The 21797-nt window shown below is 22.0% G+C and overlaps 4 protein-coding genes and 1 pseudogene across 4 annotated transcripts; 3 read left to right on the plus strand and 2 right to left on the minus strand.

Annotated features, from left to right (window-relative positions):
- Positions 1–758: 758 nt before the first annotated feature.
- DDB_G0273955 (EGF-like domain-containing protein) lies at positions 759–5611 on the plus strand (the record flags this gene model as incomplete). Its single annotated transcript, XM_639244.1, has 6 exons — positions 759–1152; positions 1267–1554; positions 1703–2029; positions 2117–2434; positions 2533–3213; positions 3393–5611. 6 exons carry the CDS (start codon positions 759–761, stop codon positions 5609–5611), a joined length of 4227 nt encoding a protein of 1408 aa, XP_644336.1.
- Positions 5612–8045: 2434 nt separating this feature from the next.
- On the plus strand, positions 8046–9659 carry DDB_G0273959 (annotated as a pseudogene; the record flags this gene model as incomplete).
- A 233-nt stretch (positions 9660–9892) lies between these two features.
- On the minus strand, positions 9893–14721 carry DDB_G0273961 (EGF-like domain-containing protein; the record flags this gene model as incomplete). Its single annotated transcript, XM_639247.1, has 7 exons — positions 9893–10665; positions 10738–12129; positions 12271–12993; positions 13151–13453; positions 13533–13847; positions 13974–14252; positions 14331–14721. The coding sequence occupies 7 exons, from the start codon at positions 14719–14721 to the stop codon at positions 9893–9895; spliced, it is 4176 nt and encodes a 1391-aa protein (XP_644339.1).
- Positions 14722–16035: 1314 nt separating this feature from the next.
- On the plus strand, positions 16036–16427 carry DDB_G0273963 (hypothetical protein; the record flags this gene model as incomplete). The annotated part of the gene is made up of 2 exons (XM_639248.1): positions 16036–16081; positions 16171–16427. 2 exons carry the CDS (start codon positions 16036–16038, stop codon positions 16425–16427), a joined length of 303 nt encoding a protein of 100 aa, XP_644340.1.
- Positions 16428–16777: 350 nt separating this feature from the next.
- DDB_G0273965 (EGF-like domain-containing protein) lies at positions 16778–21303 on the minus strand (the record flags this gene model as incomplete). The annotated part of the gene is made up of 5 exons (XM_639249.1): positions 16778–19626; positions 19731–20027; positions 20133–20423; positions 20495–20794; positions 20898–21303. 5 exons carry the CDS (start codon positions 21301–21303, stop codon positions 16778–16780), a joined length of 4143 nt encoding a protein of 1380 aa, XP_644341.1.
- Between the last annotated feature and the right edge of the window lie 494 nt (positions 21304–21797).

Here is a 21797-nt window from a genome sequence, read left to right on the forward strand (position 1 = left end):
TATTGAAACATTAAAAAATAATAAAAAAAAAAAAAAATTAAAAAAAAATCAAAAAAAAAAAAAAAAAAAATCTAATTTCAAAATAAATATCTAAAAAACAAATATACCAGTATTAAATATATTTTTTTTAATTTTTTTATATTAATTAAATTGATTTTTTAAACAATAATGAAAAATATATATTTCATTAACCTTTTTTAATTTTATTTTTTTAAGTTTTTTAATTTCTAGTTTTTAATTTATAAATGATATCATCTTCTTTTCAAAATGCCATAGTAATAAAATTATTTTCAAAAATGAAAATATTAATTATTTTTTTTTTTTTTTTAAAATTTCATTTTCATTTCATTTTCCTCCACATCACTAAACATATAATAGAATTTAAATAATGTTTTACAATAAAATAATAATAGTATTATATTTTATTTTTAAAAAAAAAAATGAAAATCCAAATAAAACCACCAATTTCAACAATCATGATTTTTTAAAAATATCTTTTTTTTATTTTTAGTTGACTGCACAAAAAAAAAAAAAAATAAATATCTGACAATTAATTTAATTCATTTCAATTTTAATTTTTTCAATAATAATCACTCTTTTGATTTTTTTTAATGCCAAAGATATTTTAAAATAAAAAAAAAATTAAAAAAAAATCAAAAGAGTGATTATTATTGAAAACATTAAAATTGACATGACGAAAAAAAAAAAAAAAATAATGCATATTGTTTTTATTATTGTTATTATCAGTCAAATAGAAAATGAAATTATTTGAAAAGATTCAAGTTTTAATTTTAATATTTGTTTCAAATTATTATTTTATAAAATTTTCAAATTGTCAAATAATTAATATTTATGATTTATCAAATAATAATTCGTATATTAAACATCCACAATCCACAAATTCCTATGCATGTAAATTCGAGGTTTATTTACTTTTCAATGTTAGTCAACAGGATATTGGAAATGACCATTTGGAATTATTTTACAATGATCCAATTGTTACTTTATTAGATGTCCTTGTTTCAAATTCAAGTATCCTTTCTTTAATGTCATTGCAAGGCGATCCTGGATACATTGGAGTACAAGTTTTTAGTAGATTTTCTTTAAATCATTCAATTAATAACAGTATTAGCCTTAATTTTATATGTCAAGGTAATCATTTTTATTTTTTCTTTTTTATTTTATTTTTATTTTTATATTTTAAAAAATTACTATTTTACAGATTCTAATAAAAAAAAAAAAAAAAAAATTTTATTTATTTTTTAGCAATTGATTACACTAAATTGGATTATAAGTTAATGGTTAATAATAGATTTAAAAGATCAACTTCAAATTATGGAGGTTATTTACAATTTACTTCAGAATACCCTCTTGGACAATTAGAATATTCAAGTAATACCAGTGGGGTTTTATCAAATACCATCGAGAATACTGCAAATCTAGCAGGTGGATCTTTGATGTATAACTTTAGAGATAATTTATCAGTTTCTGTAAATTTTGTAGGAATATATAATAATAGTATCTATATCGAGTATCCCTCATTATATTATACCAGTATGTATTTATTTTTAATTGTTATTATTATTATTATTATTATTATTATTATTATTATTATTATTATTATTATTATTATTATTATTATTATTATTATTATTATTATTATTATTATTATTATTATTATAGTTATTAACTTTTTTTTTAGATATTGATGTAAATTCAAATAATTCAATAGTAACTATGTATCCAAATCAAGTAACACAATATAATGAATTTGGGTTTGGATGTCCACCTCTTTTTACTATTACAATTAATAGAACAACTGACGAATATCAACCATATTTTTATGTTTCTTTAATAAACGGTTTGGGTACTGGTAATATTCAAATCTATCCTTTATATGAAATTAATAAAATGGCAACATATATTGGTATGTTTGATGGTGCAGTAACTCCATCATATTATACTCTATTTTCTCAATCTGATAATTCTCTTACTGAAATCTATAAAGTTGAAAATTTAACTGTAACCAGTAAGTTTATTTTTTGAAAAATTAAAAAAAAAAAAAAAAAAAAAAATTAATATTAAAACACACAAACTAATTAATTAATAATTTTAGAATTAAAAAAACAATCTTTTTCAACTGTTGTTATTGCAACTTATTTACATGGTAATAATGAAACGTTATACAATTCATCAATGTATACAATTTCATTCAATAGTGGTATTTTAAAGCAGGTTGATTTTTTCCCAACAGTTTATCGTTTCCAATCATCATCATCTGTAATTTTAAATTGGCCATTTGGGTTTGAAAGTGGTCAGAATTTTAATTTCAATTTTAAATCATCACATCTACAAAATTTATTTTCAATCAATAGCATAAGCTCATTTACCACCGATAAAAACATTTCAACTACTGTACAATCAGATATAAAGAGTAATTTTAACAATATTAAAATTAAAAAAATCATTATGATTAATTTTTTAATTTTTACTAATTTATTTATTTTTAATATTTTTTTGAAAATGTAATAGTAACTCCACAAGAACCATTTAATGTCCAACTTTTAAATTTTGAATTATTTTATCTCTTTAATGATAATTATTTGTTAAGATTTAAAATAAAAAAAAGTTCATTTGATTATTTTATAGCACTTAAAGGTTTTTCAAATATTTTAAGGTATGAATCAATTGTAGAAGAAGATAATGAAGTAGTGGTTTTTGAAACAGTTTTTGACTTTTTTAAAAATTATGGGTTAGGAAATTTTTACATTTTCGATTCATTAAATAGAATGAAAAGTTATTTAGTTAATAATTATTATTCAACGGACCCACTTGCAAAATATTCAGAACCATCAGAGAATTTAAATAATTTTTTAATTGAAAATGTATCATTCAAGTATAACTATATCGATGTAACAAATAAATCAGCAACAAATGTAATTTACTTTAATTATAATGGTACAATTGATCCAAATAGATTACCTTATTTTTATTTAACTGATACAGTATCCTATAGTGATATTAGTAATATTCAATATGATTCAATAAGATATGCAATATGGAATTCTACACTTTTAAAATACCAAGTTGAATTTACAATACCAGCAAATATCCAACCTGGTTCAGTTCCTTATTTAATAATTTTAAATTATCGTTCAAAATTATCAAGTGAATTCTTACCATTGTCAGCACAATTATTTGTAACATCAGAAAGTAAGTTATTAAATTTCTAATAATAATAATAATAATAATAATAATAATAATAATAATAATAATAATAATAATAATAATAATAATAATAATAATAATAATAATAATAATAATAATAATAAATTATTACTTTTTTAAAATATCTAAATATCTTATTTTTGTTTTTATTTACTACTATTTAGATTATGATGGATATGGACCAATATTTAGTAATATTGAAAAGGTTAATTCAACAAATGAATTTGGTTGGAAATTTACAATAGATGATCCAATTAATGGTTTTGATTATGCTGATATTATAGTTAGAGGTGAAATGGATAGTTCAACTTATAAATTTCATTTAACAACTCAAAATTTAACAAGAGGTGATAAATTTAATGGTGATTATCAAATTAATATCACTATATCAAGTAGATGTGCATCTCAAAATTATATTATCACACAAGTTAAATTATATGATACTCAAGGTAATGCTTGTAGATTTTCAGTATCTGAATCATTTAGTGGTGGTATTAGAAATCCATTTATAAATTATTTATCAGATTCAAAAATAAATAAATTATATAAAAAGTGTAGTGGTGAAAATGATGGTATCGATAGTTCACCACCAATTTTAAATTGGTTTAATGCTGTTAAAAAAGTTGGAACAAATAATGATGATCAAATAATATCATTTGATTTTCAAGCAGCTGATAATGAAAGTGGTTTAAAAGATAAACAATATCCAATAGTTTACATTCAAACTATCGATTTACAAGTGATTCAAGGTGTAGCTCAAATTCAAAATAAAACAAAAACAACTGTAAATTATACATGTGAAATTGAATTACCAACTGGATTTGGTTACAAATCAGATATTATATTCAGTGTTTATGGATTCATTAATAATGGTGGCTATTATAGTGGTTTTTCAAGTGACGCATTAAATAATTTATCATTTAAATATTCAATGACTCAAATTGGAATTTTGAGAAAGATTGAAATCATTAGAGTATCTCAAATCACATCTAGTGGTGGTAAATTATGGATTGTCGGAAGGGGTTTAAATTTATCAATTAGAATAAATATAAAATATAATAGAGATTCAAATTTTACACAAATTTCAATACCAACAACAGTTTATTCAAGTGCTATTCTAATAGAAGATATTAAACCAACGGATGAACCTTTCATTATACAAGCATTTGATCAATCAAATAACAAAAAGTCCAAAATATTCAATGTTTTACCATTGACTTTTAAATTGTCATCTGACGATTCAACTTCAATTGATTCATCATCATCATCATCATCATCTTCTTCTTTAACACCTACACCAACATTATTACCCCCATTATCACCAATACCAACGAATAAACCTCAAACATGTTTAGGTGAACCAGTATGTGGTGGATCAAAACAAGGTATTTGTTCATCAAGTGGATGTATTTGTTATCCACCTTGGATTGGTAATGATTGTAATTCACAAGTTATAATTATACCACAACCATCAACAAATACATCACAACCATCAACTGAATTACCAATTATCGATAACAATAATCAAACATCAAATAGTACAAATTATTTATTCAAATCATTGATTTCAATTGTATCATTAAGAGAATTAGATTTTAATTCGAATCAAGTTAATTTATATACATTTGATAAATGGATTTATACACCAATTAATAATATTAAAAGTCAATACTTTACAAGTATTCAAAGTGGTGATCCAAAATCAACAAATCCATTAACAACTAATATTACTGTAACTTTAGAATGGTTCAATCAAACAAAAATCATTCAATTCGCTAACAGTAATATAACAATGAATCCATCAAGTATTAAATATACAATTGAAATTACAGAATATAAATTTTTAAATCAATTAAATAGTCTTCAACTTGTAATGTCAGCATTATTCGAATCATCAAATTCCAAAGATACTTGCTCATTAAAAGAATTTGGAGATACAAGCGATGGTGATAATTCAAACTTCTTTAAAATTCAAATTGATGATCATTCACTTTATGGTAGATTCATTAAAAGAGCAATCATCGATTCAAAAGTATCTTCAATTGAAAATCAATTATTAGATTCAAAAATGAACTCAATTCAAACATCATCAATATCACAATCATTCATTGGTATTACAATACCAAATTATAAACAGTCAATAATTATTGATCCAGACTTTTCAGTATTAGTAGATAGTAAACCAGTATCAAATAATGATAATAATTCAATTTGTACATCAAATAAATCAAAACTAACAAGTGCTCAACTCGCTGGTATTATTATTGGTTCCGTTGCTTTTGCTGCTGTAGTTATTGTATCAATTGTTTACTTGGTTGTGAAAAACAGAAAATCAGATTTATTCCTAAGAAATGTACAAAGTAAATTACAAAAAATGAACTGATCAGCTTAATAAATTGTAGTTACTTTTTTTATAAGAAAGTGGAAAGATGATAAATTTGTTAAAATGTTTAATAGAAAATTAAAAAAACTCTATTTAAATTTCCCCCCTTTTTTTTTTTTATTGTGCGGATTGGCCAAACCAAACACTTTTTAATATTTTTTTTTAAATTTTTCAAATCAAACACTTTTTTTTTTTATTTTTTTTTTTTATTTGTTTTTTTTTTTTATTATTTTTTTTTTTTTTATTATTTTTTCTTTTTTCACCTTTTGGTATTGATTTTTTTTTTTTTCAGACCAGAAGTTTAGGTTTTGGCGATAAAATCCAATGAACAGTTTTTTGTTTTTAATTAGAGAAAAAAAAAAAAAAAAAAAAAAAAAAAATTAGTACAAATATTTATATTCAATCTAAAATAATAAAATATAATACCTCTAGAAGAAAATGAGCATTCATTCTTTTAGGTTTCATTATATTATTGCTATTATTACTATTATTACTACTATATTGCTATTGCTATCACTATTGTTACTATTATTACTACTATATTGCTATTGCTATTACTATTATTACTATTATTACTACTATATTGCTCTTGCTATTACTGTTATTACTATTATATTATTACTATTACCATTACTACTATATAGCTATTGCTATAACTATTGATATTAATATTTCTATTTCTATTACTATTATATGTATAATTAATTATATTATTATTTTGGTTTTATTAATTATGTTTTTTAAATTGTTTTTATTATTATAAACTAAAAGTGGTTTTTTTATTTAAAATAAAAAATGATCATTTGATTTTAACCAAAAATATAGATGTGATGGTTTAATATTATAATGGCCATAGTTTTTATAAATGAACAATTGTATTTCATTTTATTTATAGTTGGTTAAAATAATGAGTGAATTTTTTTTTTTTTAACTGTAAAACATTACCCTTTTTTTGAAATAAAAAGAAAATTAAAAAAAAAAAATCAAATTATATTAAATTAAAAACAGTTGGAGATATTTTCCCCCACTTTTTTTAAAATTAAAAAAAGAAAATAAAAATAAAATAAAAAAAAAATCTTTGATCAAAAATATATTAACTCGGTTGCAATGAAATATTTTAAGTATTTAAATAGATTTTTTTTTTTTTAACTTTAATTATTTTATTCACTCATATTTTATTTATCTATTATTTTTTTTTTTTCATATTTATTTTATTTATTTATTATTTATTTATTATTTATTAATATCATTTTCGTTTATATATTTAAACATACCTCAATTTTATAATGGACTCAACCAAACTATATTGTAATCACAAACTCAATAGCAATTGCACCAGCCAAAAAAGAAGGGGTTCTACACCATGCCAACCATGCCCAGGATATCCTAAAAAATTAAAAATTTGTTAGAGTTGTTCCTTTCATCCAAAGGTAATTTGTTTATAAAATAAACAATAAAACTTATAATAATAATAATAATAATAATAATAATAATAATAATAATAATAATAATAATAATAATAATAATAAATAATAAAATAAATAAATTTTTTTTTATTTTCAAAGAAATTTTAGTATAAAACATTTTTATTGTGTAGTTTTAAATTTTTAAAATTAAAAACAAATAAATATTCATAATGATTAACTTGGAAAGTTTTTTAATATTTTATAGTGAGTTTAAACCCTTTTTTTATTTTTTTTATTTTTTTTTTTTTTTTTTTTGTTTGACTTGGGTGAATTTTTTTAGTGTACACCGTTTAGAAAGCGAAATTTCAAAAAAAATTCCCTTCAACAATTAATTTGCTAAAAACGCACAATATTAATTTTTTTTTTTTTTTTATAAAAACTCTATTAATTATTTCCCCCTTTATTATTATTTTTTATTTACAAATGAAAAATGAAACTTTAATTACATTTATGTAAAAATAATAAAGAGTTTACTTTCACTATTTGATTTAAAGATAAAATAAATTACTATTACTCTTTTCAAGTTTTAATTGGCGAAAAATTAAATTTTGATCCAAGATTTATCAAAATTTTTCTCACACATTCCGATTATAAAAGTTTTAAGTATGTTGAGTCCAATGAAAAATTTCCAGAAATAGCTCCTCAAAGTGTTTACCCAAGTAAGTAAAAATTTTTTAAATTTTTAAAATATAAATAACCTTGTTCTAATTAAAATAAAAGTTTTAGATTTACCCTCACTTTTTCAAAGCATTCAAAAAAAAGAACATATAACTCAAGATTTAGTTAAACCCTGTTCGAGTATGTATTCATTTTTTTTTTTTTTTTTTTTTTTTTTTGGTGAAAAATAAAAAATTTCCCAACCTTTTTTTATGTATCATTAAATGATATAATGAAAGAATGTATTTTCATATCAATGGATTTCAATGGTGGAGGTGATGCTTTAGTTGCTGAAGATTTAAATCATTCAGATGAAATTGTATTATGTAAAAGGTTATTCAAGATCAGTTTTAGGTCTTTCTTTTTCTAATTCAAAATTAAATAAATTAAATGGAAATGAAAATAAATTATTTAATTTAAATGATACGTTACTGAATATTGTAAAAAATAGAACTGATCAAACCAAACCATTAGCAATTTTCATTCATATTGATGAATTTCAAATGGCACACCAATATGCAAAAGGATTTGGTAGTCAATATGATAATTTCGTTAAAAAAATGATATAGGCATTAGGAACATTCAAATGTACAGGTAATAAAATTAATAAATCAAACGCACACAATAACAATATTTTCATCATACCATTTTTAACTGGAACCAATTCCGATTCATTAGAGATCGTTTTATCAAAATGGGAGATAGAGAATATAAATATTAAACCATTATCATATGAGTCATCAAAATTAAAAATTAAAAATAATGTTAAATATTTTCCACAATTAGATAATAATTTTTTTAAAATAATGGTTATCGATCTTGGTATTGTTCCAAGATACTTGGAATATTTGATATCTGATTTAGATGATCATTTTAATTCAATAAAACAAAGAGAACATTTTAATAGTTACGGTTCAGATGCATTGATAGATATAGAAAATGAATCGGTTTCAATTCAAATGGTATCCAAATTTGGATTTTCACTCAAAAAACGTATTCAAAGAATGAGAATTGGTGGCTTCAATGATGAAACTTTGGAAACATTATTATGTTATTGTATATGTGGTAAATCAATCCAAGAATTATCATATGGCGGTCACATCATCACACAAAATAGTAAAGGTAATGGTAATTTTAAAATCATCCTTCCTGTTATTGACTTAAACACTATGGCAACCAAATTAAATTTATTCGAATTTCAAACTATCACACAATTTCCATTATCTTAAAAATTAATTGGTTTCAAATTCGAGTACATTACTGCTGTTATTTTAATGCTCAAAATAAACTGTACCCATAATGTTAAAAAAATCATGGACCACTCACTTTGATTTTTGGTAACCATATAGAAAAAGAGTTTGGCAATCAAAAAGTTTTAAACAGTGTTGTCAGATTTAAAAAAATGAAATTGGTTTATGAAATTGAAAAGTGGATTATGTTAGTAAATATTTTTTAAAAAAAAAAAAAAAAAATTTTTTTTAATAATTAATTGCAATCAACACCAAATTTACCACCTCTGGGAAGTATTTAAGTGAGGCTGATGTTAAAGTATTCATTCAACATATAGATAATTAAAATTAAGTTTCCCAAGTTTTATTATTATACCAATTATAATTTCAAATTAAAAAGTTAGAGAATCTCAATTTCCAGCATACAAAGAAATTTTAATTTACCACCAACTTAACATCAATTCTTTTTTTTAAATACTATTTTGCATAGAGTAGATACAAAAAAATTAAATGAAATAATCTTGTAGTCTTAATTAAATATCATGGTGAATCAACCTTTACACAAACATCAATACCTACTATAATTTATCCAAATACAATGTTAATTAATGATGTCAAACCAACTGAAAAACCATTCATTATCAAAGTACAAGAAAATTCAAAATTCTTTTCAAATGAATTATCTGTTGTGTTGTTATTGTATCAGTTTCTTTCTTATTTTTTAAAAAAAGTAATTCAAAAAAACTCTAAGACAATTAAAACAATTTAAAAATAAATAAAATCCACTAGTTAAATATATTTTTTTTAAAAATTTTATTTAAATAATTCCATAGAAAAAATTAATTATTTAAAAATCTTTATTTAAACTACTCCTTTTAAAAAGGAATAAACTTTTAAAAAATTAATACACAGTATTTTTTATTTGTTAATTATGATAGTTTTTTTAATTTTCTATTAAATGTTTTTACAAATTTATCGTCTTTCCACTTTTTTATAATAAAATAAGAAGCTGCAACAACAACGACAGCAGCAAAAGCAACGGAACCAATAATAATACCAGCGAGTTGAGAACTTGTTAGTTTTGATTTATTTGATGTACAAATTGAATTATTATCATTATTTGATACTGGTTTACTATCTACTAATACTGAAAAGTCTGGATCAATAATTATTGATTGTTTATAATTTGGTATTGTAATACCAATGAATGATTGTGATATTGATGATGTTTGAATTGAGTTCATTTTTGAATCTAATAATTGATTTTCAATTGAAGATACTTTTGAATCGATGATTGCTCTTTTAATGAATCTACCATAAAGTGAATGATCATCAATTTGAATTTTAAAGAAGTTTGAATTATCACCATCGCTTGTATCTCCAAATACTTTTAATGAACAAGTATCTTTGGAAGTTGATGATTCGAATAATGCTGACATTACAAGTTGAAGACTATTTAATTGATTTAAAAATTTATATTCTGTAATTTCAATTGTATATTTAATACTTGATGGATTCATTGTTATATTATTATTTGCAAATTGAATGATTGTTGTTTGATTGAACCATTCTAAAGTTACAGTAATATTGGTTGTTAATGTATTTGTTGATTTTGTATCACCACTTTGAATACTTGTAAAGTATTGACTTTTAATATTATTAATTGGTGTATAAATCCATTTATCAAATGTATATAAATTAACTTAATTTGAATTAAAATCTAATTCTCTTAATGATACAATTGAAATCAATGATTTGAATAAATAATTTGTACTATTTGATGTTTGATTATTGTTATCGATAATTGGTAATTCAGTTGATGGTTGTGATGTATTTGTTGATGGTTGTGGTATAATTATAACTTGTGAATTACAATCATTACCAATCCAAGGTGGATAACAAACACATCCACTTGATGAACAATATCCTTGTTTTGATCCACCACATAATGGTTCACCTAAACATGTTTGAGGTTTATTCGTTGGTATTGGTGATGATGTAGGTGTTGACGATGACGAGTCTATTGAAGAAGATGATGATGATGGATTTGGTGTTGGGGATTCTGTTGGTAATTCTGTTGGAATTGGTGGTACAAAACGAATATCAAATACTAATGGATAAACAGTGAATTCATTTGAAAAGAAAGCTTCTTGTACTTTGATAATGAATGGTTTATCAGTTGGTTTGACATCATTGATTAACATTGCATTTGGATAACTTATAGTTGGTATTGATGTTTGTGTAAATGTTGATTCACCATAATATTTAATTAATACTACAAGATTTGAAGAAAAGAAACCAGCACCTATTATCCATAATTCGCCACCACTTGTTGTAATTTGAGAAACTCTATAGATATCTAACCTTTTAGCAAGTCCTGATGATACTGCTTTCATTGAAAACTTATACGGGAATAGAATTCTTAGTGAGTCGCTTGAATAACCACCATAACAACCACCATTATTAATTAATCCATAAACACTGAATGTAATTTCTGAAGTGTACAATACACCTCTTGGTAAGTAAACGTAACATTGATAGGTTGCAGAGGTGATATTCTTTGATTTAATAATTGTTTCACATTCAAATATTTGAAATTCAATTGCTTCAACGTAAACCATTGGATATTGAAGATCTTTTAATCCACTTTCGTAATCAGTTGCTTCAAATGAGAAATATACTTCCATATGTCCATCTGCAGGAATAGCTACTTGTGGTGTAAATAATGTTAAAATTGGTGGTGAACTATCGATACCATCATTTTCACCACTACACTTTTTATATAATTTATTTATTGTTGAGTCTAATAAATAATTTATAAATGGGTTATTAACACCACCACCTACAAATGATTCAGATACTGAAAAGTAGCAACCAATACCTTGAGTATCATATAATTTAACTTGTGTGATAATATAATTTTGAGATGCACATTTACTTGGTAAAGTTATATTAATTTGATAATCACCATTAAATTTATCACCTCTTGTTAAATTTTGAGTTGTTAAATGGAATTTATAAGTTGAACTATCCATTTCACCTCTAACTATAATATCAGCATAATCAAAACCATTAATTGGATCATCTATTGTAAATTTCCAACCAAATTCATTTGTTGAATTAACCTTTTCAATATTACTAAATATTGGTCCATATCCATCGAAATCTGTAGATTCAATAATAATAATAATAATAATAATAATAATAATAATAATAATAATAATAATAATAATAATAATAATAATAATAATAATAATATTGAAAACTATTGATAAATTGTATTTATACCTATATTATAGATACTTACTTGATAATGTTACATATAGTTGTGCAGATGATGGTAAGAATTCACTATCTAAAGGTGTTGAATAAGAGTTGATAAAGAATCTATATGGAATATGACCAGGTTGGGTATTTGCAGGTATTTTAAATTTAATTTGATACATTGATATTGTTGAATTCCAAGTTGAAAAGTATAGTGTTGAACTGTTGAAATGGTATTTACTATTCTTTACTAATGTAACTACGTCCATTAACATAAATCCAATTGGTTTTTCATCATTATCCATTCTACCTCCATTATATGTAAAATAAACTACATTATCAACTGATTTATTTATTATATCGATAAAATTATTAAAAAATGTAATATTATTAATAAGTAATAAGTTATTATTATTATTATTATTTTTATTATTATTTTCATAAAATGAATCAATTTTTAAAAGTGGATTAACTGAATAATATTGACCGATTGAATATGTTTCTGTTTGTCCCAATCTATCGAATACAATAAATTTGTCAATTGGATATCTGTATGTATCTATAACTGCTGCAAATACAATTTCATCACCTATACTTTCACTATCTATCATTGATTCATATCTTAATGCAATTGTATTGACATCACCAATACCAACAAATGCTTCATATCCATTATCTTTTACCCTAAATTTTAATAAATAATTTCCTGAAAATAAATGAACCCATTCAAATTTTAAAAGAATTGGTGCATTTACAGTTGGTGCAACTATAATTTTTTTTTTTTTTTTAAAAAAAAAACAGTTTATGTTTTAATGATAATAATAATAATAATATAATAAAAATATATATTAATATTAAAAAATTTAAATATTATTATTATTAATTATTATTTTAAATTTATTTATAATAAATTATATACATACTTATATTTGAATTAATGTTGATTAGATTTGTTTTATCAACAGTAAAAACTTTTGGTGAACTAATGAGAGCCTTGTATCTCAAAAATGAAGCGGATACATTATAATTAAAATTATTACCACTTCCAAAACCAAATGGCCATTGAAAATCTTTTGTGAATAAACCAAATGAATAGGTTGTTGTTAAGAAATTAAATTGATTTGATGTGGTAATTGTAAACATTGATGAATTTAATAAAAAAATACCATCACTATTAAAGTATGTAACAATAAATGGATTTGGAACAAAAGGTTCTTTACTAAATTCTAAATAAAATTATAATAATAAAAATTATTATCATTACTATTAAAATTCATTTATAAAGATATATTTTAAAATACTTACTTGTAATATTTAAAATTGGTGTTTCATAGATTTTTATTAAAGAATTATTAAACTCTGAATAAATTGATAATTTTGAAGGTGCTGAATTAATAAGTTGACCTAAATATGTTACAGTTTTGTCATTTTGATATATTGGTGTTATTTGAGAATAGTTGCTAAACCCATTATTAACTTGAATATAAGGTTCATAATCAACACTGGTTTTATTTATTGTAACTGAATAAAGTGGAGAATTGTCATATCCATATTCAATTATATTTGTGCTTTCACTTGGATAAATTACAACTTTTGAATTGCTTTCATCAACATTATAATCTAAAAAATAATAAAATTAAACGAGGATTAATTATTTTTTGAAATTTTTAAATAAAAAAAAATAAAAAAATAAAAAAAAAAAATGAAAAGTGCAAGTTCAAAAAAAAATAAAAAAAAAATACCTACATGAACTAAATGATGATGGAAATTTTACTGTAATATTATTACCATTATTAAATAAAAGTGAAATTATATTTTCTTTTGTTAAATTTTGAAATTGATAATCAGAAAATGAAAAACTATTTGGAAATGTTGGTTTGACATTGAAAATTCCCCCACTCGAACTTAATGATTTTAGTTTATTTTTTAATCCTGTAAATTGAATAATTCCATTCATTCCTGATTTAGATTTTTTAAAATTATTTGTTAATAAAACCTTATAACCCAAAGAATTAAATTCAATTACTTTTAAAAAAAAAAATTAGCAATTTAAATAATTTTTTAAAATATTAAATTAATTAATTTAATGGGGCAAATACAAACATTCACATTTATAAGATATTGAATAATTTTGTTGAATTTTAATACCATCTGAATTTTCATAAGTTGATGTTAATATTAGACTATCATTTCCTAATGGCAAATTTAAACCATTAAAAGATGCATATGCATGACCATCTTTAGTTATAAATGATGATGTATCCAAAACAAAAGATTTAGATAATAAAAATGAAAATGAACTTCCAGAATAATTTATTATATTAACAGTTTGGATAAAAAATTTAAAATTAAAAGAACAAGTTTGTGAATTTGATGAATCAGGATATACTATATACGAATTTGCTTCTGAAATATCTGTTATGTTCAATGATTGACTATTACAATAATTTAAAAAAATACAATAAAATAAATACAAAACAAAATTTTTATTCATTTTAATTAATTATACAAAATGATTTTTAATATTAAAAAAAAAAAAAAAAAAAAATGAAAAAAAAAAAAAATACTAAAAATATTTTTCTATCCAACATTTAACAATATTCAAATATTAACAACCCTGGGTCCAATTTTTTTTTTTTTTTTTTTTTTTTTGAGTGCAAATAATCATCGGTCGGAAAAAAAAAATCTTTGGTCGGAAAAATAGATATTTTAAAAAAATAAATGGAAATGAAAAGCAAATGTCATGAATTATAATTTTTTAAAAAAACTCAAAAAAAAATTGATTTTTTTTTTTTATTTTTTTTGTAAGATAAAAACATCATCGTCAAAAGTAATTTAATGCGGAGCTGGCCTCTTTTTTATTTCCTACCCAAAGGGAGGGTCCCTTATTTTTTTGTTTAATTTAAATAAAAAAAAAAAAAAAAAAAAACTTTATTTTGATCATTTTGAAGTAAAAAAAACGAGGAAGCTAAATTTAGAATTAAAAAAAAAAATTTCATAAAATTCCTCAATTAAATTTATTATTTGAAGTTAAAAAAATGGTGAAAAGAAAAAAAAAAAGAAAAAAAAAAATTATCGTTCCAAAAATCATGATATTTTTTATTTTTTTTTTTTTCATTATCACTATTTTTATTTTTTTTTCATTTTTTATTTTTATTTTTATTTTGGATTTGGTTCGATAACCAAACAGAGGTGGTTTTTTTGGTTTTAATATAAAAAAATAAAAAAAAAATAAATAAATCCATTAAAAAAAAAAAAAAAAAACCAATTTAAAAAGATTAAAAACCTACACAAAAAAAAAAAAAAAAAAAAAAAAAAAAAAAAAATTCCAAATCAAAAAAAAAAAAAAAATATCAATTTCATATTAAAAAAAAAAAAATTTAAATGCCAACAGATATTAAAATCACAAATAGTTACAATGGAGGATCAACAGTGATAATAATATTCAAATTATATATTCTTTAATTTTTTATAACTCTAATATTTTTTTTTATTATAGCATCTTCAATTTGATCACAACAAAAAATTCCACCACAATTTTGGTTTCGTGTAATTGATTATAAATTAGAAGGTCAAACTTGGGTAAAAAAAAAAAAAAAAAAAAAAAAACCGATTTTAATATACAATTAACATCGTTTTTTAAATAAATAGGGAAGTGATCCAAATCTCTCTTTTATATTGGGTAATTTTTAATGTTTTTTTTTTTTTTTTTTTTTAATTTTTCTTTTTTCTTATTACCCTTTTTTTTAATAAATATAAAAATCAAATAAACAAAAAAAAAAAAATTGAAAATGCTAACAGATATAAAATGATAATTAAAAATAATGATGGAGAATCAACAATAAGTGGAAAAGGTAAATTATTTATAATAAATTGAAATAATATATCCAATTTTGTTTATTTAAATATTTATTTCAATCCAACATTTAAAAATAATTTTTAGCAATCACATTACCAACTCCAATGATCTTTCCACCACCTCTTTTTATTCGTTTTATTCAATATAAAACAGATGGTAAACTTTGGAGTAATGAAAATTTTGAAATCAATAGTGGAAAAGTTGAATGCAATGGAGAAGATTATGAACTTGTTCAATCAAGGTGTATAACTCAGAAAATTGATGATGATTCAGAAAATGTAATGGACATTAGAATAATGCCATCTAGACCACTCAATAGAGATTTACCATATTTTAATTAAATTTGAAAATAATAATTCAAATTTTAATTAAATATGATGATACTATCTATTAATTCCTTAGAAAATGTTTATAAAAATAAAAATAAATTTTAATTACCAAATATTAGTATATACCCAAGCCATAGTTAGAAAATTGTTTTTGTTGTCCTATTTATTTCTTTTTATTTTAATTTTATTTTAATTTTTTTCATCTTATAATTATTATTATTATTATTATTATTATTATTATTATTATTATTATTATTATTATTATTATTATTATTTATTATAAAAAGAGAATTTTAGGATTATTAACTAATTTTTTTTTTTTATTAAAAAGTTGGGACGAAATCAATTATTTATTAAGCCGATCAGTTCATTTTTTGTAATTTGTTTTGTACTTTTCTTTGGAACAAAACCGATTTTTTGTTTTTCACAACCAAGTAAACAACTGATACAATAACTACAGTGGCAAAAGCAACGGAACCAATAATAATACCAGCGAGTTGAGCACTTGTTAGTTTTGATTTATTTGATGTACAAATTGAATTATTATCATTATTTGATACTGGTTTACTATCTACTAATACTGAAAAGTCTGGATCAATAATTATTGATTGTTTATAGTTTGGTATTGTAATACCAATGAATGATTGTGATACTGATGATGTTTGAACTGAGTTCATTTTTGAATCTAATAATTGATTTTCAATTGAAGATACTTTTGAATCGATGATTGCTCTTTTAATGAATCTACCATAAAGTGAATGGTCATCAATTTGAATTTTAAAGAAGTTTGAATTATCACCATCGCTTGTATCTCCAAATTCTTTTAATGAACAAGTATCTTTGGAAGTTGATGATTCGAATAATGCTGACATTACAAGTTGAAGACTATTTAATTGATTTAAAAATTTATATTCTGTAATTTCAATTGTATATTTAATACTTGATGGATTCATTGTTATATTATTATTTGCGAATTGAATGATTTTTGTTTGATTGAACCATTCTAAAGTTACAGTAATATTAGTTATTAATGGATTTGTTGATTTTGTATCACCACTTTGGATACTTGTAAAGTATTGACTTTTAATATTATTAATTGGTGTATAAATCCATTTATCAAATGTATATAAATTAACTTGATTCGAATTAAAATCTAATTCTCTTAATGATACAATTGAAATCAATGATTTGAATAAATAATTTGTACTATTTGATGTTTGATTATTGTTATCGATAATTGGTAATTCAGTTGATGGCTGTGATGTATTTGTTGATGGTTGTGGTATAATTATAACTTGTGAATTACAATCATTACCAATCCAAGGTGGATAACAAATACATCCACTTGGCGAACAAAAACCTTGTTTTGATCCACCACATACTGGTTCACCTAAACATGTTTGTGGTTTATTCGTTGGTATTGGTGATGATGTAGGTATTGGTGTTTGTGTTGGTGTTGGATCTATAAAATTATAAACTATTGGATTGACAGTGAATTCATTTGATGTGAGTGGTAGGTCTGAAACTTTGATAATGAATGGTTTATCAGTTGGTTTAATATTTTTAATAAACATTGCACTCCAATAAACTGTAGTTGGTACTATTATTTGATTAAAGCTTGAGTCTCCTTCATATTTTACATATACTTGTTGCGTTGAATTGAAACATCTACCTGTTATCCATAACTCGCTATCAAATGAATTAAATTTACTGCATTTTGTGATTTGTATTACTTTATTAAAAGCTATATTATTAATTGTATATATAAAAGATAAATTATTTAGTGATTCGCTTGAATATCCGCTATAATAACCGCCATTATTAATGAATCCATAAACACTGAAAATAATATCTGAATTGTATCCAAATCCTATTGGTAAATTGATGGTACATGTATAGGTTGCAGCTGTTTCGTTTATTGAAATAATAGATGATACACATTCAAGTGTTTGTGCTTCTATTGTTTGAATGTAAACAATTGGATATTGTTTATCTTTTAAACCACTTTCAATATCTACTGCTTCAAAGTTGAATAATAAATATTGAGTACCATCACTATTTTGTCTTAATATTGGTATGAATGAAGTTAAAATTGGTGGTGAACTATCGATACCATCATTTTCACCACTACATGTTTTATATACTTTATTTATTGTTGGATCTGATAAATAATTTATAAATACATTTTTAATACCATCTATTCCATTAACTACTGAAAATTCACCTGAATAACCTTGAGTATCATATAATTTAACTTGTGTGATAATATAATTTTGAGATGCGCATTTACTTGGTAAAGTTATATTAATTTGATAATCACCATTAAATTTATCACCTCTTGTTAAATTTTGAGTTGTTAAATGGAATTTATAAGTTGAACTATCCATTTCACCTCTCACTATAATATCACCATAATCAAAACCATTAATTGGATCATCTATTGTAAATTTCCAACCAAATTCATTTGTTGAATTAACCTTTTCAATATTACTAAATATTGGTCCATATTCATCGAAATGTTTAGAAACAACTATTAGTTGTGATGATAAAGGAAACATATCATTTGTTATTGCTCGAAAACCACACCATAAAAAGAAACTGAGTGGACCAGGTCTAGTGTTTGCAAGAACTGTAAATTTAATTTGATATTTTGAAATTGTTGAATTCCAAGTTGCAAACTTTAAACTATTGAAATCTATATTAGAATCTGTGGTATTACTATTTAAAATAAAAAGTGAGAATGAAGCTGAAGGATTACTATGGGTTTGAGTACCATTATAATTGAAATAAATTATATTATCAACTGATTTATTTGCCACATCAATATAATTTTTTAAAAATGTAATATTTTCTATTAAAACAGGTAATATTGTTGGAGCTTTATAATCTATAACTGAAAATGGATTAATTGAAAAATAACTATTTAAATAATAAACTTGACTCTTTTTAAAAGTTGAATCTCCAATAGATAAAAATTGAAAACCACGCCCTTTAAAATCATAAACAATTTCATATATATTATTTTCAGCATCTACCAATGATTCTTGTCTATATATTCCATTTGCATCATCATCATTAATTTGAATGAAAAGATTATAACCAATCTCTTTATATGTTGGTTTTATTTTAATTCTTAATAAATGAAATTGTTCAAAAAGGTATATAACTTTACATGATTCTAATTCTAATGGTAGTAATGATGAATTTATTGCTATATTTAAAAATATTTTTTAATGTTAGTAATTGTTTTGAGTGTGTGTGTGTTGTTCGGTAGTAGTTTAGAATATTAATGATTTTATATGTGTATATACTTACTATTGTCTATTTGAATATTTAAATTTCGATTATTAAAGGTCAATAAACCAAAATTGTTTGGCGAATATGTGGGTTTTAAAAATGATGCTTTTAAAGAATAGTTTGAATTTTGACCACTTTCAAACCCAAATGGCCAACTAAAGATATATTGAAAACCTAAATTCCATCTAAAATAAAATGAAAATGTTTCATACTGGGTATTTGAATTGAATCCAAATGAAAACATTGTTGAGTTTAATGTTAAAGGTACTGATATTGGTTCAACAATGACATTTGGAAATGTAAAATTAAAATTATCTATTCATTTTTTTAAAAAAAAAAATTAAAATAATGTCAATAGAAATTAATCTTTGATATATGTATATATTAAAAAGTAATTAAATTTAATTTTAACAAACTTACTAAAAACATTTAAATTTGGATCACTATAAATTGTTGTTAATGAGTTATTAATTTTTGCGAAAATAGAATATTGTGTATGAACTTGGCCAATGAATGTTGTACCTTTTCCTGGTATTTCATATGATGGAGTTGGAATATTATTTGTAATATCTTCAATAAATAATGGATCATATTCAATGGTTTCATTTAATGTAATAGAGTAAACTGGTGAACAATTAATTCCAAATTCTTTAACATCAGTTTGGTTTGGGTAGATCTTAAATGTAATATCCTTTTCTTCTACATTCATTTCTTAAAATAATAATAATTTTAATATCTTTTTTTTTTTTTTTTTTTTTTTTAAATTTAATTATTATACTTACTTGAAAAATATAAAAAAGGAATTGTAATATTTACAGTATATTGTTGATCTGAACTATCCAAGAATCTTATTGATATATTAAACTCTGATATTAAATTATTTTTATCAAATCCTACACCAACAAAGAATAAATTTGAATATCCCTCTAAGCTCATTGCAACATTTGAAGGACTTGAAACATTTAGCAAATTTAGTGGATATTTTAAACCTGCAAAGTGTATTGTTGCTGTATAAGGAAAAAGTGTAAATTTATAATTGTTACTTGTTAAAACATTGACCTTCATCAATTCTCGAGGGATATCTATAAAATTGATATTAAAGTTAATTATTTTTTTTTTTTTTTTAATTTTTTTTTTTTTTTTTTTTTTTTTTTTTTTTTTTTTAATTTAGTTTTATATACAAACATTCACAAGAATAAGTTATTGAGATATTTTTATAAATAATTTGATCATTTTGCAATGTTGCATTTATTAATAATGTATAAGTATTTGGTGTTTTATTTTTAACTATAACTGTGGCAATTCCTCCATATTCTTTCTTATTGATTAGAGAGACTGTTGCATCTGTGTCATTGGTGAAAACCATCAAATTTGTTCCACTATTCGAGTAATCAACTATTGCAATCGAAAAAACATATGAACAAATTTTTTGATTTGTTGAATCTGGGTATCTATTATAAGCACCTTCTTCTTGATTTGTAATATCATACAATTGAAACTGTCCTTCAACCCCAATTATTAAATTATTTATTGTTGAAAAGCTATTTATTATCGCCAATGTTAGGATTATCAATAAAATTTTCTTTATCATTTTTTTTTTTTGTTTATTTAAACTTGCAATAAGTTTTTTTTTTTTTATTAAAACAACAAAAAAAAAAAAAAAAAACTTGCCCTTTAGCAAACATTTTTTTTTATTTTTGCTTTTTTTTTTTTTTTTACGATTTGCTGAGCTAATAAAAGATATTTAAAAAAAGATATTTTAAAAAAAAAAAAAAAAATAAATAAATAAAAAATAAAAAACAAAAAAAAAATTTTGAAATTCTAAGGGGCAAACAGAAAAAAAAAAAAAAAAAAAGACACAAAATTTCTTTTCGCTTTTATTACCAAACAAATTGGTGTCGTTTTGTTAAAAAAAAAAAAAAAAAAACAAAATATTGATGATTGTTTTTTATATATATTTTATAAGGCGGTTGTAAAAATTTTTGCATTAAAGTGTTCCTCTTTTTTTTTATTTTTTTTTTTTACTTTTATTTTTTTTATTTTCTGTGTAACTCCCCTTATTATTTTATCTTTTATTATTATTGT

Source organism: Dictyostelium discoideum (genome assembly GCF_000004695.1).
Source record: "Dictyostelium discoideum AX4 chromosome 2 chromosome, whole genome shotgun sequence".
In the NCBI taxonomy this organism is placed as follows: Eukaryota; Evosea; class Eumycetozoa; order Dictyosteliales; family Dictyosteliaceae; genus Dictyostelium; species Dictyostelium discoideum.